At 40.2% G+C, this 19,771-nt stretch overlaps 1 protein-coding gene across 2 annotated transcripts in view; it reads right to left on the bottom strand.

Annotated features, from left to right (window-relative positions):
- Positions 1 to 813: 813 nt before the first annotated feature.
- The window catches only part of LOC100470051 (calcium-binding mitochondrial carrier protein SCaMC-1), a 49,340-nt gene continuing 30,382 nt past the window's right edge, over positions 814 to 19,771 (bottom strand). For both annotated transcript variants that reach the window (XM_011237265.3, XM_034654002.1), the window contains 7 exons: positions 18,319 to 18,430; positions 16,021 to 16,179; positions 13,348 to 13,500; positions 9,402 to 9,509; positions 7,776 to 7,943; positions 3,826 to 3,976; positions 814 to 1,334 (listed from right to left, as the gene is read on the bottom strand). In XM_011237265.3, the coding sequence (XP_011235567.2) occupies positions 1,147 to 1,334; positions 3,826 to 3,976; positions 7,776 to 7,943; positions 9,402 to 9,509; positions 13,348 to 13,500; positions 16,021 to 16,179; positions 18,319 to 18,430 (1,039 nt within the window). In that variant the 3' untranslated portion in view covers positions 814 to 1,146. The remainder of the gene's footprint in view (positions 1,335 to 3,825; positions 3,977 to 7,775; positions 7,944 to 9,401; positions 9,510 to 13,347; positions 13,501 to 16,020; positions 16,180 to 18,318; positions 18,431 to 19,771) is intronic.

Below are 19,771 nucleotides of genomic sequence, written 5' to 3' on the forward strand. Positions count from 1 at the left end.
ATATGAATGTATATTTATAACCTGGGCCTTTCATTTAAACATAGGTACCTAATACATAATATAATAGCTACTACTATTAAAACACACTAATTTCCTAGGTTTGTGCTGTCCACATGGAGAACTGTAGGTTCTAACAAAGTCAACAGTGTGGGGGAAATGGAAATGTCACTCACCCACGATCGTGTAATTAGGAAATGTCAGATGACCAAGAACGCTCCCTAGAAGCTTTCCTGATGAAAACAGAATCTGATTCAAGTAGGAAACGAGGGACAAAGACAAGAGAGACACTCTGAAGAAGCTGATACAAGTAAGAGGGTTCTGTTTCCTGGTGCTTTTCAAAGTGATGACAGACTAAACAGAAGCTTTCAAATAAGTTGCCTTGTGTTGATAATTGAACAGTAATATACTGACAACCAGTGTGCCATTCCAGGAACCAAGTAACAGTGCAAGGAAAATGGAAAAGGGCCCACTGAAATAAATATTATTTCATCACTCCTCCTTATACAGAAATATAAATGGACTAGAGTATTCACATGCCCTGGAATTCTGCCACTTAAGTTCATCCTCATTCAGCTTCAAGAAAGATAAGGATAGAAGCCCTGTACTCACTTGGCTGCTATAAGATATGTTTTCATGCAATGATTTTCTATTAATGGCTCTACAAAGGAAATTTTAAGAAGTCTACAAAGACATTCAAAATACATAAAACAACTCAAGTTTCAAGTTTTTCTGATCATTTTGTTTTGTAGAAAAAGACATTTAAGTATTAAGGAACTGGCATAAACTTGAACCAACCAAAATAAAGATTAATGATTTATAATTACCACGCAAAACACATTTAATTCAAGCAATACATTTTCCAGATTTAGGATTCAGGGCAGAGATGTGTAGAAAGGTACTAATAAGAAAAGAAAAAAATACAATTTTTGTGGCCTTTTCAAAATTGTATGAGCTTATCAAAACTATGATTTTTGACATTTCTGTATATATAAAATTGAGCCCAAATGTTTGAAGTAATCATTGATATGCTCTTCCTTTTTTTGTGAGAAATATAGGACTTCTTTTGCTATAGACTAGTAATTCTAGGAGAAAAAGTCACTCCAGAGATTGTTGAAAATTTCAATAATCATGCTAAAGCAAAAAAATTCAACATTTCTGGGATACTCCTAAAGTTTCCTTCATATTTTCATAAACCACATAACTGATGCCCACCGCGGGGAGCACCTTCATGAAGTTTGGGGTGATGCCTCTGTAAAGTCCTGGGATTCCTTCTTTAGAAATTATCCGTCGAAAGAGGCCAACCATGTTCATCTGTTTGTTTCCTTCTATCATGGCTAGAAAAGAAAAGAAACCAGGCTAATTTAATATTCAAGCATGTCTTGTTATTACTACCATATACAACTACGATTCCGACTGACATTCGAGAATATGATGAAGGGATAATATTTATTGCAAGGGGCCCAGGAAAGTACCCCTTTACGTAATTCCCCTTGCACGGTACCTTAGAGTGAGCTCCATAATTATAATAACAGTGATAACAACAGTTATGCTGAGTGATTACTATGTGTTAGCTACTGGTTAATTACTTTATCCACCAATCCTGCAAGGTAAGTATTATACCCATTTTATAAATGAGGAATTAGAGGCTTAGAAAGATGCACAAACTTGGCCTGGCACACTTAGCCAGTAAGGCGGAGAGCTGAGAGCAGATGATCTTTCTGACTCCAAAGTTCTTGTGCTTTCTGCCGCCCCACGTTGCCACCACCACGCCTCCCCATTAACCACGCACTGAAAAGAGAGTAGCTCAATCCTGGGAATTAAGGGGAGCAGGGGGAACACTTTGGGAAACTGGGGAAAACGTAGGGTCCCTGGGCTGCGCAAATGACCTCAAGAGGCAAGTAAGGGAGGGAGGGAGAGTCCGTTTTGCTGTCACAACAAAGATGGGGGCGGGAACATGCATGTGCTAGGGGACAATGCTGCTGCCCATGTGGTTATTACACGGAGGGGACTCAGTGGCGCGAGGCGGCCAAGGCAGCGGTGGGGAAATGGATGGGAGGCGAAGAAATAAAGTGGGGCCACATTACTACCAGCTTTGAAATTCCCACTAAGAACTTTAGAGTTTATTCTGAAGACACCGGAGAGTCACAAAGATTTCTGAACAGGCGTACAATGATCAGACCGTGACTTTAAAGACAACAGCTCTATGGGCCATGGGAGAGCTGAAATGGAGTTGGCAGACGGGAGGGGAGGCCTTGCCAGGTGATGTTTTCGATCAGACGGCCTGGGTTTGAAGTCTAGCTCCACACTTACCAAATGTATAACCTTAAGGAAGTTACTTAATCTCTTTTTGCCCCAGTTACTCAGCTGTAAAATGCAGATGATATTAGTATCAATCCCAAAGATGGCTGTGATGGTTAAATGAGAGAATACCTATGAAATATTTAGTTACTACTTTGCATTTTTCTCTCCAGCCACATGATCTTTCAGTGCCTCAAACAGTCCCCATTTCTCTTGCATCAGTGCCTTCACATACACTTTTCCTCAGACTAGAATGCTCTTTATTTTCCACCCCACCGATTTTGCCCGGCTAACTTCCACCCATCTTTCCGGGTTGAGCTTGAATGACAATGTCCTGGGGCTCCCAAGTAAGGGTAGAGTTCCTTGCTCTGTGCTCCCCTAACAAGGAGGAGGTGGTTTAACGAGGTTGTTTACTTGATGACGGTGTGTCTTCTCCACTCAACAATGGCAGGAACCACATGTGACGTGGGGACTGCTCTAACCCTGGCATCTGGCAGAGTTGCCAGCACCTGACCATTGGAGCTCTGGAAGTATTCGTTAATTAATGAGTGACGGCTTGGTTGGGGGTGGGGGAGGTGGTTGGTCCTTGGAGGACAGACTGGAAATAGAGCTGTAGATACCCAGGGCGCACTATTTAAAAAATGACAGTGGATGAGTGAGACCGGTCAGCAAAAGAGCCAAAAAGAAAAGAAAGGCATAGGCTACATACTTTAAATAGCAATAAAAGCCAGCAAATCTTAAGAGAATAATCAATGAGCTGGCAGAAAATCCAGGAGGACACAGTGTAATCAAAGCGAAGGGAGGGGTGCCTGGGTGGCTCAGCCTGTTAAGCGTCCTACTCTTGATATCGCCTCAGGTCATGATCTGAGGGCTGTGAAATCAAGCCCCGGGTTGGGCTCCCCACTGGGCGTGGAGTCTGCTTAGGATTCTCTCTCTCCCTCTCTAAAACAAACAAACAAAAGCCAAGGGAGAGGACAGTGTCACAATGAGGAGGATCACAGTCCAAAATTTGTAGGGTCCAATAATAAACAAATCCAGCCACCACATCCCAAGAATTTGCCAAAAGCCAGGTGCTTCACATATATTGCTGCTAATTCTTACAACGCTGCACAGTTTTCATTCCCATTTACAGATGAGAAAATGAAAGTCCAAAGTGGTTTGGGGCAAGAATCGAAACCCAAATCCATCTAGATACTAAAGCTTACTCTTAAAACATGCATTCTCAACATGGGAAAAAAAAAAATCTCACTCTGTCTATACATAAAGCACAGATATACAGACAGTGCAATGTATCTGTGGTATTAAAATTACATGAAGAGGCACCTGGGTGGCTCAGTCGGTTAAGTGTCCAACTCTTGGTTTCGGCTCAGGTCATGATCTTAGGGTCATGAGATCGAGCCCCACGTTAGGCTCCCTGCTCAGTGTGGAGTCTGCTTGGGTTTCTCTCTCCCTCTCCATCTCCTCCCACCCCCGCATGTGTGCTCTCTCTAAAACAAATAAATAATCTTTAAACAAAACAAAACCCACCTTGAGCCTGCATGCGTGTTCTCACCAAGGCCAAGGGGTAGCTGGCCAGCTGGCCACAGGTGCTGGATAAGGCACCACATCCCAGCAACACCACGACTCCAGGGTTCACTGAGTCTTTGGCATAATTATCAAGCCAATGGGACTTCAAGAGCTGCCAGAGAAATAGAAAAGAAGAAAGACAGTGAACAACTAACTCGACAACTGCTTTTACTCAGCAGGAACATTTTCTTAGCCACTTGTGTCCTTATGAGAGACAGGCCACATTTCTGCAAGATCAAGTGGTACAATCCCAGGAGCAGCAGCCACTGTGGGAGGGAGCAGCTCTGCAGGGAGTGGGGGCGGGTGGGGAGAGCCAGTGAGGATTCAGAACACGTGACCACATGACGTTTGCACTGGTTGCTCATTTTCTTCTCAACAAAGGTGAAGATCAACAGCACTCCAAATACAGTATCTCAAGGACATTTTCTACAGGGAATATTAATAAAACCAATATAATTCTACTGATTGCATCACCTAATGTTGTACTTTACACATATGTTATTTCATCTAGTCCTTTCCCTGAGGTGGAGCTATTCTTCCAATTTTAGAAATGAGGAAAATGAGTCTCAGTGGAATTTTTTGTTTAACAAGGGTGCACAATCAGTGAAGTGATCCCCAGGCTGTGCCTTTCCCCCTATGATCCTACATACTTGTATTTCCATTAGAAGGCAATGATTGAGAGTAACTGTATAAAATACATATGCTTATCTACTTTTTAAATATATAATATTTTAAGTATAAGACTCTATGCTAACGTGGGGAAAGTTATTGTTATGGTAGCGCAAGCAGAATAATATACCACCTAAAGCAATCTACGGATTCAATGCAATCTCTGCTCAGATCCCCATGGCAACTTTTGAAAAAAAAGAGAAAATCACCCTAAAATTCATATGGAATCTCAAGGGACCCCACTGAGCTTAAATAATCTTAGAGAAGAAGAATACAGCTGGAGGCCTCATACTCCCTGGTTTCAGTGGATACTACAAAGCAACAGTAAGCAGACAGCGCAGTACTGCCTTAAAGACAGATACACAGATTGATGGGACAAAACAGAGTCCATAAATAAACTCTCGAATCTATGGCCAAATGATCAACAAGGATGCCAAGACTACACACTGGAGAAAGAACAGTCTCTGTAACAAATGGTGTGGGGAAAATTGAATATCCACGTGCGAAAGGATAAAGCTGGACCTCTACCTTACACGACGTACAAAAATTAACTCAAAATGGATTAAAGACCTAAACAGAAGACCTAATATACTTTAAAACTTCTAAGAGAAAACACAGGATAAAAGCTTCAGGGCACGGAATTCGGCAATGATTTCTTGGGACATCAAAAGCCTAGGCAACAAAAGAAAAAATAGATAAAAGAAACTTCACCAACTTAAAAACTTCAGTGCAGCAAAGGAAACAATCAGCAGGGTGAAAAGGCAATCTATGGAATGGGAGAATATATTTGCAAACTACACATCTGATAAGGAGTTAATACCCAAAATATAAAAAGAACTTTGATAACTTAACAACAATTAAAAAAAAACAATTAAAAATGGGCAAAGGCAACAGATATGTGAAAAGATGCTCTATATCACTAATCATCAGGGAAACACAAACCACAATGAGATATCACCTTCCACCTGTTAGTATGACTAGAATCAAAAAGACATGAAATAGGGGTGCCTGGGTAGCCCAGTCAGTTAAGCATCTGACTCTTGATTTGGCTCAGGTCATGATCTCAGGGTTGTGAGATCGAGCCCTACATCAGGCTCCATGCTGGGCATGGAACCTGGTTAAGATTTTCTCTCTCCCTCTCCCTCTGCCCCTACCCCTACCCCCACAGCTCGTGCGCGCACGCACACACACACGAGAAAAGAAAAAAACAGCAAGTGTTGGCAAGAATGTGGCACAAAAGGAACCCTAATGCACTATTGGTGGAAATGCAAACTGGTGCAGCCACTGTGGAAAACAGGGCAGAGGTTTCTCAAAAAATTACAAGTGGAACTACCATACAATCCAGTAATTCTGCTGGGTGCTTACCCAAAGAAAATGAAAACACTAATTCATAGCCCTATGTTTACTGCAGCATTATTTACAATAGCTAAGACATGGAAGCAACCTAAATGTCCATGGACAGATGAATGGATAAGGAAGATAAGGAGTGTGTGTGCACACACGCACACACATACACACACACAATGGAATATTACTCAGCCATAAAAAAATAAGATCTTGCCATTTGCAACAACATGAATGGCCCTAGAGAATATTATGAGGGTATTAAGTGAAATAAGTCTGACAGAGAAAGACACGTGCATGATTTCATTTATATGTGGAATCTAAAAAATAAAACAAATGAACAAAAAAACCAAAAAAAAAAAGCAGAAACTCTTAAATACAGAGAACAAACTGATAGTTGTCAGAGGGGTGGAGGAGGGAGCGGATGGGCAAAATGGGTGAAGGGGAGTGGGAGGTACAGGCTTGCAGTCATGGAGGGAATAAGTCACGGGCATGAAAGGTACAGCATAAGGAATATAGTCGACGGCACTGTAATCGCACTGTATGGTGACAGATGGGAGCTACACTGTGGTGAGCTTACAATAACATATCGAGTTGTTGAATCACTATCTTGTACACCTGAAACTAATGTAACATTGTGTCTCAACTATACTTCAGCAAAATAAATTGGCAAAAAATTTTGACATTTCTCCAAAAAAGATATACAAATGGACAAAAAGCTTATGAAAAGATGCTCAACCTCACATATTATCAGAGAAAGGCAAAAAAAAAGCATAATGCAACATTGCCTCACATCTATCAGGATGGTCATTATTAGGAAAAAAAAACACAGAAGCAGAAGCTATCTAGTGTTGAACTGTACCCTTAAAATGGTTAAAATAGCAAATATTATGTTACATACATTTTACTACAATTTTTAAATTAAATTCCAAAGGCCACTGAATTGTACACTTTAAATGAATGAAATGTACAGTGTGTAAATTATATCCTAAGAAAGCTGTTTAGAAAAAAAGGTATGTCTTCTAAGAAAACCTGCATTCCCCACTCCACCTCCCCCCTCTGCTACAGGCTTACTCCCATCGCAGCACAACTCCCCGCTCAGGGCGTTAGCCCGCTGGCTTATCTCTCTCCCCGCCCAGAACTTCAGTGTTTTCAAGGCAAAAACCGAGACTGTTTGTCAGATTCGGAAGTTATTAAATGGTTTAAATGGAACAGTTGATCCAAGATTTGTGGTCTAAGCTGTCTTTTCAGTGCCAGGGATGAATCTGTACCATCCACATCAGTCTCTCGGCTTTATGACAGCACATTTTAACAAATCAAAGAAAATATGCCTTTTGCTTACTTCCTCTTCCCTCAAAACAACCCCTAGTACCATCTTCTAAGCTGAACGATTATATATTACATTATAATTCTATAATGATTATAGTCTATAACGTGAGTTCGCGCTCTTCATTAATTAAAATAATGCACAGGGAGGGGCGCCTGGGTGGCACAGCGGTTAAGCTTCTGCCTTCGGCTCAGGGCGTGATCCCAGCGTTATGGGATCGAGCCCCACGTCAGCCTCCTCCGCTATGAGCCTGCTTCTTCCTCTCCCACTCCCCCTGCTTGTGTTCCCTCTCTCGCTGGCTGTCTCTATCTCTGTTGAATAAATAAATAAAATCTTTAAAATAAATAAATAAATAATACACAGGGAAAATCTGATACAAAGGTGACTACAGGCATATGGGGTCTCATATTCAAGGTACTTGAAAAAAAGTGATCAAATAACGCACCCCTGAATCTACTTTTAGTCACAAACTATTTCCTAGTATATATGTGCTTCTTTATATAAAGTCAAATTCTAACAATAAGAACTACTTAACTACATTTTCAGATTCAAAAGATTGCTACAGACTTACCTCGTACACAGCAAGATCTATACCTGCATAAGGTATGATGCCTAATAAGTTGGGAACATAGCCTTTGTAAAAAGCTCCCACGCCTTCATGTTTCAAAATCTTCTTGGCACAATCAAATATTCCAGAATACTGTCCAGTTTTGCCTACAGCCAGCCTGGTTTTCATAACCTAGTTATAAAAGAATATCACAGAATATTATCATTTATATTAATTCTGTCATCATGGAGTTCAACGAAGTAATTTTACAGAGAATAACTAGCTAGCACATATTTTCTCTCAATTTGTTGATGTGTTATCTCTCACATATAACGTCTACTGAAGGGCTAACACCAGAGCCAAGAAGACCTATTTATTGTAAAGAGGATCTGAATGAGGGCGGAGAAAAGAAAATAATTCACAGATGTCTTAAAACTGACTGGTGACCAATTAGATATGGAGGGTGAGGGAAACGGTAGCGTATGGGACGACCCCAGTGTTTCTAGCTTGGAACACAGGAGGGGGGCAGCAGGGAGGCAGGAAGGTGATGCTATTAACTGAGATGGAGGATATAAGTGGAAGACCATGTATTTGGTTAGGATATTTTTTGAGGCGTGTGAGGAATAATATGAACAACCATATTAAAATACTTGTAAGGAAAGCTATATTAATATGCATACCATAAAGGTGAAGATTAAGAGTGTATTTTGCTTAGATCTTATGAGTTGTTGAAAAACCCTTTGTCATATCAATAAAGATAACCTCATCTATAATATCATTTTCACTCTAAGCAAGAGTTAGCAAACTTTTCCTGCAAAGGTGACATGGTAAATAGTTCAGTCTTTGCAGGCCTAAAATCTCAGGTCTGTTGCATATTTTTCTAATCTCTTTAACCAACTTTTTTAAATGTATAAAACCATTCTTAGCTCAAGGGCTGTCCAAAGAACTCCCCAGGCACATGGTCCACCAATCGCATGCTCCAATGGTGGGATGTGTAGTGAGCACTACCATCACCTGATCAAATCTACTATAAAATTTATGGTACAGAACCTCTTCGGAGAGGAATGGGTGTTATAATTCTTTCAACATTGTGGCAGCCAGCCTCCAAGAAGGCCCCCAACTAACCCTGCTGCCTGGTGTTCACACCGTGTGTGGTCCCCTCCCATGCTCTCCCACGGGTGGTCTGTGTGGCCAACAGAATACAGCAGAAATGACAGAAGATTGCAGCTTCCATCTTGAGTGCTGGCTAACAATTATCTGTCTCTTCCATACCACCGACTTGGGGAAAACAGCTATCATGTTGCGGGGGTACTCAGACAGCCAATGGAGAGGCCCCTGAGATAAGGAACTGACAGCTCCAGCTCTAACAGCCAGGGAGGCCCAGCAGCAAACGTGTGAGCGAGCCTGGAAGCAGACCTGCTCCCCAGTTGAACCTGGCAGTGGCTGCAGGTCTGACCCACACCTTGACTCGAGGCTCAGAGGAACCCTGAGCCAGGGGCACCCCACTAAGCGACTCCCGGACTCCTGAGCCACAGACCACGAGATAATAAATACCTGTGTTAAACTGCTAATCTGGGGATAACCTGTTACCCAGCTATCGATAATGAAACGGACACCACCCACACAGTCAGGCTTCCCGATGGAGCTTACCTCCATGGGATAGATAATAGTCTGCGCAGTTGCTCCGGCCAGGGAACCAGAGATAAATCTCTCAAAGGTTCCTACTTTCTGTCCTTCCTCAGTAAGCATCTTCTTGTACTGTATAAATACATTTAAAAAAATGTATATTAATACCTGTTACAGACTGAGTCATGTCCCCCCTCCCAACAAATTCTTAGGTTGAAGCTGTACCCCTGTGATGATATTTGGAGATGGTGCCTCTAGGAGATAAGCAGGATTAGATGAGGTCATGGGGGCGGGGGCTCGAAAGGATTAGTGTCCTTGAAAGAGACACTAGAGAGTTCTCTCTTCTCCACTCCCTTCACCTCTTTCTCTTCCTATTCACATCTAAAGAAAGGCCATATGAGCACAGAGCAAGCGGGTAGCCATGTATAAGTGAGGAAGAGAGCCCTCACCAGAAACCAAATTGGCCAGCGCCTTGGTCTTGGATCCCCCAGCTCCAGGACTGTGAGAGAGCAATGTCTGTTGTTTAAACAACTAATACGGTATTTTGTTATGGCAGCCCGAGCTAAGTAAATACCAAAATACAAATCAATTCCCAGTAATCAATTAATTGATAATATGATGATGTTTTTCCAAATGCATACATGGCATTAACAATACCTAGAAAAGAAGCAAAGCTCAGATGCTAAAACATTCAGTTTACTAGACAGTGCTTTTCAAGTTAGATTTCCACAGAACACAGATGTTCCACAGATGGGACCCAGTTACTCTTCTGTGAAAACACAGTAATAGCATTCTTTCCCAGAAAATAGAGGGTTGATAAAGTATTCACAATTTTTGGATGTTTTCCTCATAGTTTTTTTAAAAAGATTTTATTTTTTTATTTGACAGAGATCGAGAGAGAGAGAGAAAAGGAGAGAGAGCACAAGCAAGGGGAGCAGCAGGCAGAGAGAGAAGGAGGCTCCCCACTGAGCAGGGAGCCTGATGCGGGGCTCGATCCCAGGACCCTGAAACCATGACCTGAGCCGAAGGCAGACACTTAACTGACTGAGCCACCTAGGCAACCCTAGTTTTTCTTCTTTTAAGATGAGTTTATTTTCACCAGTATAAATAAAATAAGGAACAAATATTAACAGAACTGAGAAAGACATTTCTATAGGTAACACATAAAATAACACATATAATTACACTACCACGTCAACCCCAGAGCCCACGTGGCCCACCAGTACTAAGGAACCAACACAGCCGATCGGGCCAAGGGTAAAATCTGACCCCAATGCAATAAAAATATCCACAGACCAGGATGTTAATATCACGGCTGTGGAGTCGTGAGACCTGGGCTGGAACCCCAGGAACGTGTGGCCCTCAGCAAGTTCGTGAATGTGTTTCCTCATCTGCGATAACGGTACCTATTCTCACAAGGTTGCTGAAAGGATTAAATAAGAAAATAAATATAATACAGCATAGTGCTGAGCCCATGGAGAATATTCAGTAAATGTTATTACTATTACCATTCTCTTCCTACAACTTAGAAAGAAAGGCTCTGCGCAAACACAGACTGGTCATAAACCAGGCAAACCAGATTCCTTGTTTTAGAAAGGTGAAGTGAGTCTACAGAGGTAATTAACCACCGACCCGAAGGAGAAGTGGATAAATCAACAGAGAGAAGCAGGAGGTTACCCTGAAATTCTTTTGTCTATCCTTTTCTCTTCCATTTGTTATAATACCTACTTCAATATTTCTATTCTCTTCCAGCTTCCAATACCACTTCCTCCTTCACTCTCGGGAAATGTCCTTTTCTTGGGAACTCAAGGAAGAACAGAGGCCACCAAGCAAGAATATTCCTGCCCACCCTCCACTGAATTATCCACGGCCACATACATCTTCTTTCTTCCCAAAGTGACATAAGAAGAGTCCTCCATGCCACCAAAGCCAATCCTTCCCAGGGCCTCCGGATGGCATCCATGCCTCCCCAGCCCTTCCACTGCACACATACTTCCTGTGAGCGCCTGCTGGGTTCACCAGCCTCTCCCTTCTATACTCTTCCTTGTGTCGACATGCTTCCTTCAGCAATGCCCACCATCTTTCTTATCTATCACTGCCCACCATCTTTCTTATCTATCACTCTCCTCATTTTTTTCTCCTTCCCTTCATTCAAGTAAGTCCCCAAAAATGTGTCTACACTGTTCAATTTCTGTCACCCCTAGTTTACGTTCACTCATTTCAGAATGGTTTCACATCTCTTCACTTCTCTGGACACTTATACCAACCTCTCCTGTCTCTGGATTGATAAATCCTTTTTCATCCTCTCACGTCTAGGCCCTCAGTCTCTGCATTCCCTCTGTCCCTCTGGCTACTGCTTCTCAGTCTCCTCTCCAAGGGGCTTCTTCTTCTCCCCACTGGGCACATTCCTGGAATTCTTCCATTCTACACGTCTTCCTCAGTGATCCATTCCAATGACTTCAACTCAGAAACCCCCTCTCCATCAGAGATCAAAGTCCCACTGAACAGCTACCTATTCGTGTGGCAGTGATGCCTCAAACTCAGCATGTCCAAAACGGAACCCATCACTGTACCCCAAAATCTATTCCTCTTATTGTATTCTCCATGTACGCAGTTGCCCAAATTAGGACCCAGAGTATCATCCTTGATTCCTCTTTCTTTCTCACTTCCATAACCACTCAGTGAATCCCATTGATTCTAATTCCAAAATATTTTTCAGTTCATTTCCTTCTTCTCCAGTTTGTCCAGCCACCACCTTCTCCTGGTGCTCATCATTTCTTACCTGGATGATAGAAATATTTCCTTAAATAGTCTCCCTGCCTCCAGTCTGGCCTCACTCTCCTCTAAAATAGTCTCCATTTTTTCCAGGTTCATCTTTCTTAAATGTAAATATACTCATTTTGCTTCTCTACTGAAGATGCTTCAATAGGCCCCTCACCCTCTTCAGGATAAAATCAAGGCTCCTATTACACTTGGCTTCTGCCTACCCGTCCAGCCTGCTTTCATCATTCTCTTCCCAGAAACACACTCCACTACACCGGAGCCAAATGAACCACCTTCAATTTCCTTAGTGATCGATGCTCTCCTGTGCCTGCATTTCTGTCCACACACTGCTGCTTCTGCTCGAAATACACATCTCTCCCTTCACCTTAATGGACCTGAGATTCAGGCAGGCTGGGCCTCACACTCCAGCTCAGGCACTTCCGTGTTTACACTCATTCAGTAAGGACTCACTAGCACTGGGCAAGGTGCTGGGAAGACAAACCTGAAAACAAATGTTGCCTAAGGAAGCTCACAGTCTTGTTAAGGAGAGAGAGAAGTACTGAGATAATCAGAATTTAGTGTGAAAGTGCTACAACAGAGGGAGACCAAAGGAACTGTGACAGTGAAGAAGGTTTCCTGGAGGAAACAACTCCAGAGTCAAGTCTTGTAGGACGTTTGCCACTATCTGACATTCATTCAACAAACACTTACTGAGCACTTATCACACGCCAGGCTCCAAGAGCTGGAGTCCAAGGAGAAGCAGCCAAGCCCCTGCCTTCAAGGAGCTTTCGCTCTAAATTCGGTTCAACTTTATAGCAATGTCAAATTGCACAAAGGACTACAACTTAAAAGTTTTCCTTCCAGGCGTTAGACTGGGATGCTTTCATAAAACTTAGGTTAGCCTGCAGCTTCTCCTCTGGATTCAAAATGAATAAGCAAAAATGCTGTATTTCCTTTAAGTGCTACTATGAAAAGAATACAGAAGTCTTTTAAAATAAATAATATGAAATTAAGAATTCTAAAGTTTGGTCATAGAGAATCTGAGTTCATGTAGTTCTAATCTCCTGGAAGAGAAATTCCTCCTGGCGTATAAGCGGAAAATTATTACACAGGAAAACAAGAACCCAAAACCACTCTATTTTCATGGCTATTGAATCAGTTTATGAACTCCTCTTTGTTAAGAAATTCCACAGGTGACAACAATTACCTGTTCATATGCCCAGAACTTAACAGCTGTCTCGGGAGCAATTTTAATGACATTTGTACCATTTCCTCTCCAAAGGGAGCGGATACCTCCTTCTTTCACCATCTGTCGAAAGCCATCATAGATGTTCATTTTGCCTGATTTTGAACCATGGACCTAAAAATAAAAGCAAAAGGATATAAAACATTGGTGGCATGTTACTGTTACTATTTCTAAAGTAACCGTACAAACCACCCTATTTCAACACTATTTATTACTGCAAGAAGATGTATTTTAAAATAGAATATAGAAAGTTCAGATAACGTAGAATGATAGGAAGAATTACTAGCACCATTTTAGAGCCTTGACTCTAAATCTAAAACTAAGAAAAATCCTCAGCATGGGAAAGCAGACAGAGAGGACATGATCTAAATTAAAATTATTATGAACAACATTCATAAGATAACATGAACCAAATTATGTATTAGGCTATGGAATACCCCTTGGAATGCAAACAAGTTCAGTTTAAGAAAACTTTTTAAAATATACTGCAGGTAATATACCATCTCTCCCCCCAACCAAAGAAGTAATACCAATATGAACTATAAATGGGTCTGAGAACAATTTTGTATTATGTATATCAGAGCCACAGACACTGGAATGCACATAGCCTGGCACCGAAAATAAAAATTATACTTTCTATGGCTTATCTCAAAGCCTCTCTAGGCAATAAATTCATGGCAACATGAATGCCTCACCCCATAAATACTTGGTTTAGACTACAAATGTGATCGCTGTTTAAATACACAAGACCTTATAATTGCTTCCATGTAAAAACGATTAAATCCAATAAGCCAAAAATAAGTAAAGAAATCAGCTCTCTTCTGACTGTTTTGGCTCACACAAAATGAGTGGCTACTGTAAAAAAATAGAAAAACAAGATGTTAGGGGCTGAAGACTAAAGGTCAGCCACGTGGGCAATGTGTGGTTGAATCCACAATAAAAACTCTGGAGGGACGCCTGGGTGACTCAGTCGCCTGGGCGTCCACCTTCAGCTCAGGTCATGATCTCAGGGTCCTGAGATCGAGTCCCACATCGGGCTCCCTGCCCAGTGGAGAGAAGCAGGCTCCCCCCAGCAGGCTCTGCCTGCCACTCCCCCTGCTTGGGCTCTCTCTCTCTCTGACAACTAAATAAAATCTTTTGAAAAATAAAATAAGTATGTAGCTAAAACCTGAGAATTAAAAAAAAAAAAAGACTCTGGACATCAAAGACTGAGGTGAACTTTCTCGGTCGGTTTACAGCACTGTGCCCACTGACACACCTCAATGCCAGGAAAGTAACACAGCGTGACCCTACGGGTAGAAGACAACTAAAACTCTACATCTGGCACTTTCCCAGACTTGTCCTGATATGCTTCTTTCTTTGGCTGATTTTCATCTGTATCTTTGCCCCGTAATAAACCACAACCAGGAGTATTAAAGCTTCTACTGTGTTCTACGAGCCCGACTGAATTACTGAACCTGAAGGCAGGTCTGAGAAACCTCACCCACTCACCCCACAGAACTTGTAAGAAATAGAGTCCAGAGATATCCGTTTTATTTTAAATAAACTTCACAATAAACAATGACAAAGGAAAATAGGAATGCTTATTCAAGCTTCTCAAAGTCAGTGTGCTATCATTCCTAAAGAAAAACGCAAGCACCAATTCCTTCTCCTTTTTCCTTAAAGCACTATTTTTACCTCTAAATATATTTTGAGATTTAGGTACTTTCTGAATGGATGCTAGCTTAAAATATTGTCAGAAATCCTTTTTATACATAAATCTAAGGACAAGTATAAAAAGTGTTGACCATAAGTATGACAACACAACTTTCAAAACTATTTTTTAAGCAACTACTATATTGCGGTGGGGTATTCCAGTGTATCTGGCATTTTCACATACTTTACATCCTTTAATTCTTACAACCAGCCTTGTTAGATATTCTTAATCCCCACTCACGGCAGGATGAAGGAAAATGAGACCTCGGGGGTTCCATGCAGTGTGAGACCACAAGTTCTAGAGCCAAATATACTCCACGCCTCATCTAACTGTTGTAAAGGAAAAGTTACTTACTTCTCCACAGATAATGTGAGGATGAAATACCCACCTCACTGGGTTGCCATGAGGATTAACTGGGTTACCATAATGAACACCGAGAAAATATCAATTCCTTTCCTTTCTCTCCTGCTTTCCACTCTGACCAGCCAGGCCCACATGGCTAGTAAATAGCAGTCAGTCTATAAATCCAGGTCTTTTCTGCTAACCTCATCTTTAGAATAATTTTAAAAATTATATCCCTGTTCGAAGATTCTAAACTTTGGAAATATCTCACTTTTGAGAAAGTACATAAAACAGAAGGAAAACATTACTATTTCCTACAATAATGGCTAGAGACTTTTTTTCTCATTAAACATTGGAAAAGTCATGGAATGCTAGAGATTAAAAGTCCATCACACACAAGGACCCACAATTTAAGGTCTGGTGAAATATTCATAGGGACTGAATTCAGGGTTAGTAACAACAGGGATTTCATACCTATTTTTTAAAGGTATGAAAGAAGATTATGGAGAAATTTTTAAACTTCCTTCTCAAAGTGGCACATTTCTCATCGTTTTAGAGTACGTGGGCGACACTGAGACTCAAGATCACAGGCTCACCTGCATCATGACTTTCAGACGGTCCAAAGGGGCAGTGCTTGTTCGAGAGACGGCGCCCGCGATACCTCCTGCCAAGAGCTGCCTCCACCACTGTCCAGACTTCTTTTCATCTTCCGTGAACTCGTCCGGAATAGTTAGACTATCTCCTATGTCAATGCCCTGTTAAGATGGAAAAAAGATCCCCATGCTCCCTCCGTTAAAGATAGATCACTCCAGAAGGTGCGCTGGAGAGAAGACTCACGTGTTACTTTACAGTGAAGATCAACTCCATTCCTTAGAAAGTATACTACACCAATGTGAGCATACAGATGATTCTGAATGGCCTAGTCACACTAAACGAAGTTCAGCATCAGTTCACAAGAAATGAAAGTGCACGGTAACTACAAATTTACAAAACTAACAATTACAACTTTCCTTCTTAATAGATTCAGAGTAACTTTCCTCCTCTTGGTCTAAGTCAGAATGAAAGGTCAGCCTTTTATCAGATGGGAATCCTTCTTAGCTACAGAAAGAAATTCGTTTGTCAATTCTTCAAAGATACTCCCTTAATCTCAAAATTCTATCCATGTTATTCTTTATACCATGATACATGCTTTAGACATGTAAATAAAAATTAAATTGAAGCTGTATATGTGAACACCCCAAAACTCACCTCCTATGTAGATTGCCTATAAATATTTTTATGCCTTGTCATTTAAAACATCCAACAGGTTCTTTAAAAAATTTAGCCAACAGGGGGTACTGTTCAAAAATAATCCTTCCTTTAATCTACTCTCTAAACATTACCATAGATTACAAATATAGCTTAAGATGGAGTCTAAAATGACAGTATTTTTATAACTTTATTATCTAAATGATTCTGCCGTAAAAGATTTTATAGGTAGGAATGTAGGGGTAATAACCCCCTCTTTCTTCATTTTACTATCAATAAAATGAATATTGTTAACAACTATCTCCAAAAGTACAGTAAGAGTCTGATTATATAAATATAAATTTACATAAGTAGAAAATGTATCTAGGCAACTGAACTCCTAATATAGTATATTATTCTTTTTTTTTTTGGTACAAAAAAGGTGATTTTATTTTTTTATTTTTATTTTTTTATAATAATTTTTTTATTATGTTATGTTAGTCACCATACAGTATATCCTTAGTGTTTGATGAAGTGTTCCATGATTCATTACTTGCGTATAACACCCAGTGCACCATGCAATACGTGCCCTCCTTAATACCCATCACTGGCCTATCCCAGTCCTCCACCCCACCGCCCCTCTTAAGCCCTCAGTTTGTTTCCCAGAGTCCACAGTCTCTTGTGGTTCATTCCCCCTTCTGTTTAACCCTCCTTCATTCTTCCCTTCCTTCTCCTACCAATCTTCCTGCTATTTCTTATGTTCCATAAATGAGTGAAACCATATAATTGTCTTTCTCTGCTTGACTTATTTCACTTAGCATAGTATATTATTCAATACTCATAGAAGAGGCATTAATCACCATAATTTTATAATGCTCCAAGTTTAGGCATTGTTACTAGCAGCAGTGTGACTCTAGGCTTCATTTATTACATTTGAAACTTACTGAAATCCATGAATAAGCATAGCAGACAAGCCCACTAGGAAAAATAAAATTCCCTCCAAGAGCTCCCATTGGTTTCAGGAGCAGATTGCACAATAAACTGACCTTCATTTACACCAATATATGTTAGCAGAATATTAATGAAATCTCACTAAAATTTGAAAGTTTTGATAAATACATATAGGTGTGAATTGCTAAACAAAAGAGCCAAAGGTGTTTTAACCTTCCATGATTATTATTGTAAGTATCTTATCCCAGAGATAAATCTAGACAGTTGACAAAACAAGTGAAAGTTTCAGAAATCATCCCTGGCCCATTAATGGCCAAGAAAATAGAATCTCAGCAATCATGAGGTGCTGAGATTATTTAAGCAATGTATATCTATAAAAAGTAAAAACCTATGACTTTCACGCTTCTTTTGGCAAAATACTTAAATGCAATAAAAGCTGGCCCACTCATCTTCATAAGATTTTTGGAAGGCAATATCCCCTCCTAGTATTGAGAATGGCAAAAATGGATACCACAGTTGCAATGTTTATGCAGCCTCAGGGTTTGGGTTTTTTAATGATATTCTGAATATACACCTAATAGAATAAGCAGAACTCTACATATTAAGGAGCTACTGGGAATTGGGCACCCGGGCCCGTAAGCATTACAGAGTGTTCTCATGTAATAGATAACCGTGGCTTATAAACAAGTATAACGTAATACGTATAGCATACTTACAGTAGAATGTTTCCAGAAACGGATAATTTCCTCAATGTCTGTGACAGGATTAAATAAGAAATAGTCCCTCCATTCATTCCAGTCTACTGTCATTGTCCCATCAGCATCAATACTGAAAATAAAAAGAAGCTAATTAAAAAACAAAATAAAACTTGTAAGTAAAACATTATTGGCCATTTTGCAGAATGATAATTTCTTCTCCAACTCAATATTCTTCTTAAAAGATCCCAATTCACAATAATAGGTTGTTGGAAATGGCAGCCAGCTTTTGATGTTCTGTTAGATAGTTTTAATCATTTAGGTGAAGAAGGACCCCAAAGCCACAGAGAGATCTCACTAAAGACTACTTTTGGCACTGTGTCAAACTAATCAATGAGCTATCAAACACTAAAGCTGGAAGGTTAAATACTGAGAGGTAGTAATAAATGGATTTATGACCCATTTTTTCTTGCATTAGCTCAGGAAGATATTTCTTAACGTTCTAACATTTGGATGTGATTTTGGAATATACTCAAAATATTCTATCAATTTCCTTCTCCAACCTCCTCAAAGCCAAGAAAATGAGCAGTAACTGTAAAAATCAATCAATCAATCAATCAATCAATCAATCAATCTAACTTGGTGACTGGGCCTTTCGAGTCTTAAGAAATCATGGTACCTCATCTTTAACATTTAACATTAATATACTCTAACCTTAGATATTTTTCATTAACTTTTGGCTTGATTTACAAGTTCCTTGGCAATGTGTTATTTGACCAGTTTTTTTAATTTAATAATATTTTTTATGTTAGTCACCATACAGTACATCCCTAGTTTTTGATGTAAAGTTCCATGATTCATTACTTGCGTATAACATCCAGTGCACCATGCAGTACGTGCCCTCCTTAATACCCATCACCAGTCTATCCCATTCCCCCCTCCCCTCTGAAGCTCTCAGTTTGTTTCAAGATCCACTCTGAACTGTAGCAGGATTTTGATTGTTTTGCTCACTATCTATACCCAGGACCTAAAGCAGCTGGTGCAAAAAAGGTGTTCACTTATTTGTTGAATTAATGACTGTCCCTGAAAAAAAGTCTGGGTGTCTCCTCCAAACCTTGTATTTATCAATAATTCATATGAAAATGATACCTAAAGATGGCAGTCAAATCAAACGCAATTTTCAGGTATTATCATATTTTCTGGTGCAAATTTTAATTTTGATCTACATATGTGAAATTACACAAACTTTAATTTGTCTTAGCACATGGGTATTAACATTTCACATGAGAGCCCTAGCTACTCCTATGTCTATAATATTATTCTGGGTTGCAATATTTAGAACTCTTTTTTTATCACTATTTTCTATTTTAATGCAATTGTTTATCATCTGACCCTACCCCTCAATCTCCCATATACGCATTCATGAATATCTTCCACAGAGCAAGGATTTTTGTTGATTTTGATCACTGGGAAC

The sequence above is a fragment of the Ailuropoda melanoleuca genome, chromosome 2 (assembly GCF_002007445.2).
Source record: "Ailuropoda melanoleuca isolate Jingjing chromosome 2, ASM200744v2, whole genome shotgun sequence".
Taxonomy (NCBI): Eukaryota; Metazoa; Chordata; class Mammalia; order Carnivora; family Ursidae; genus Ailuropoda; species Ailuropoda melanoleuca.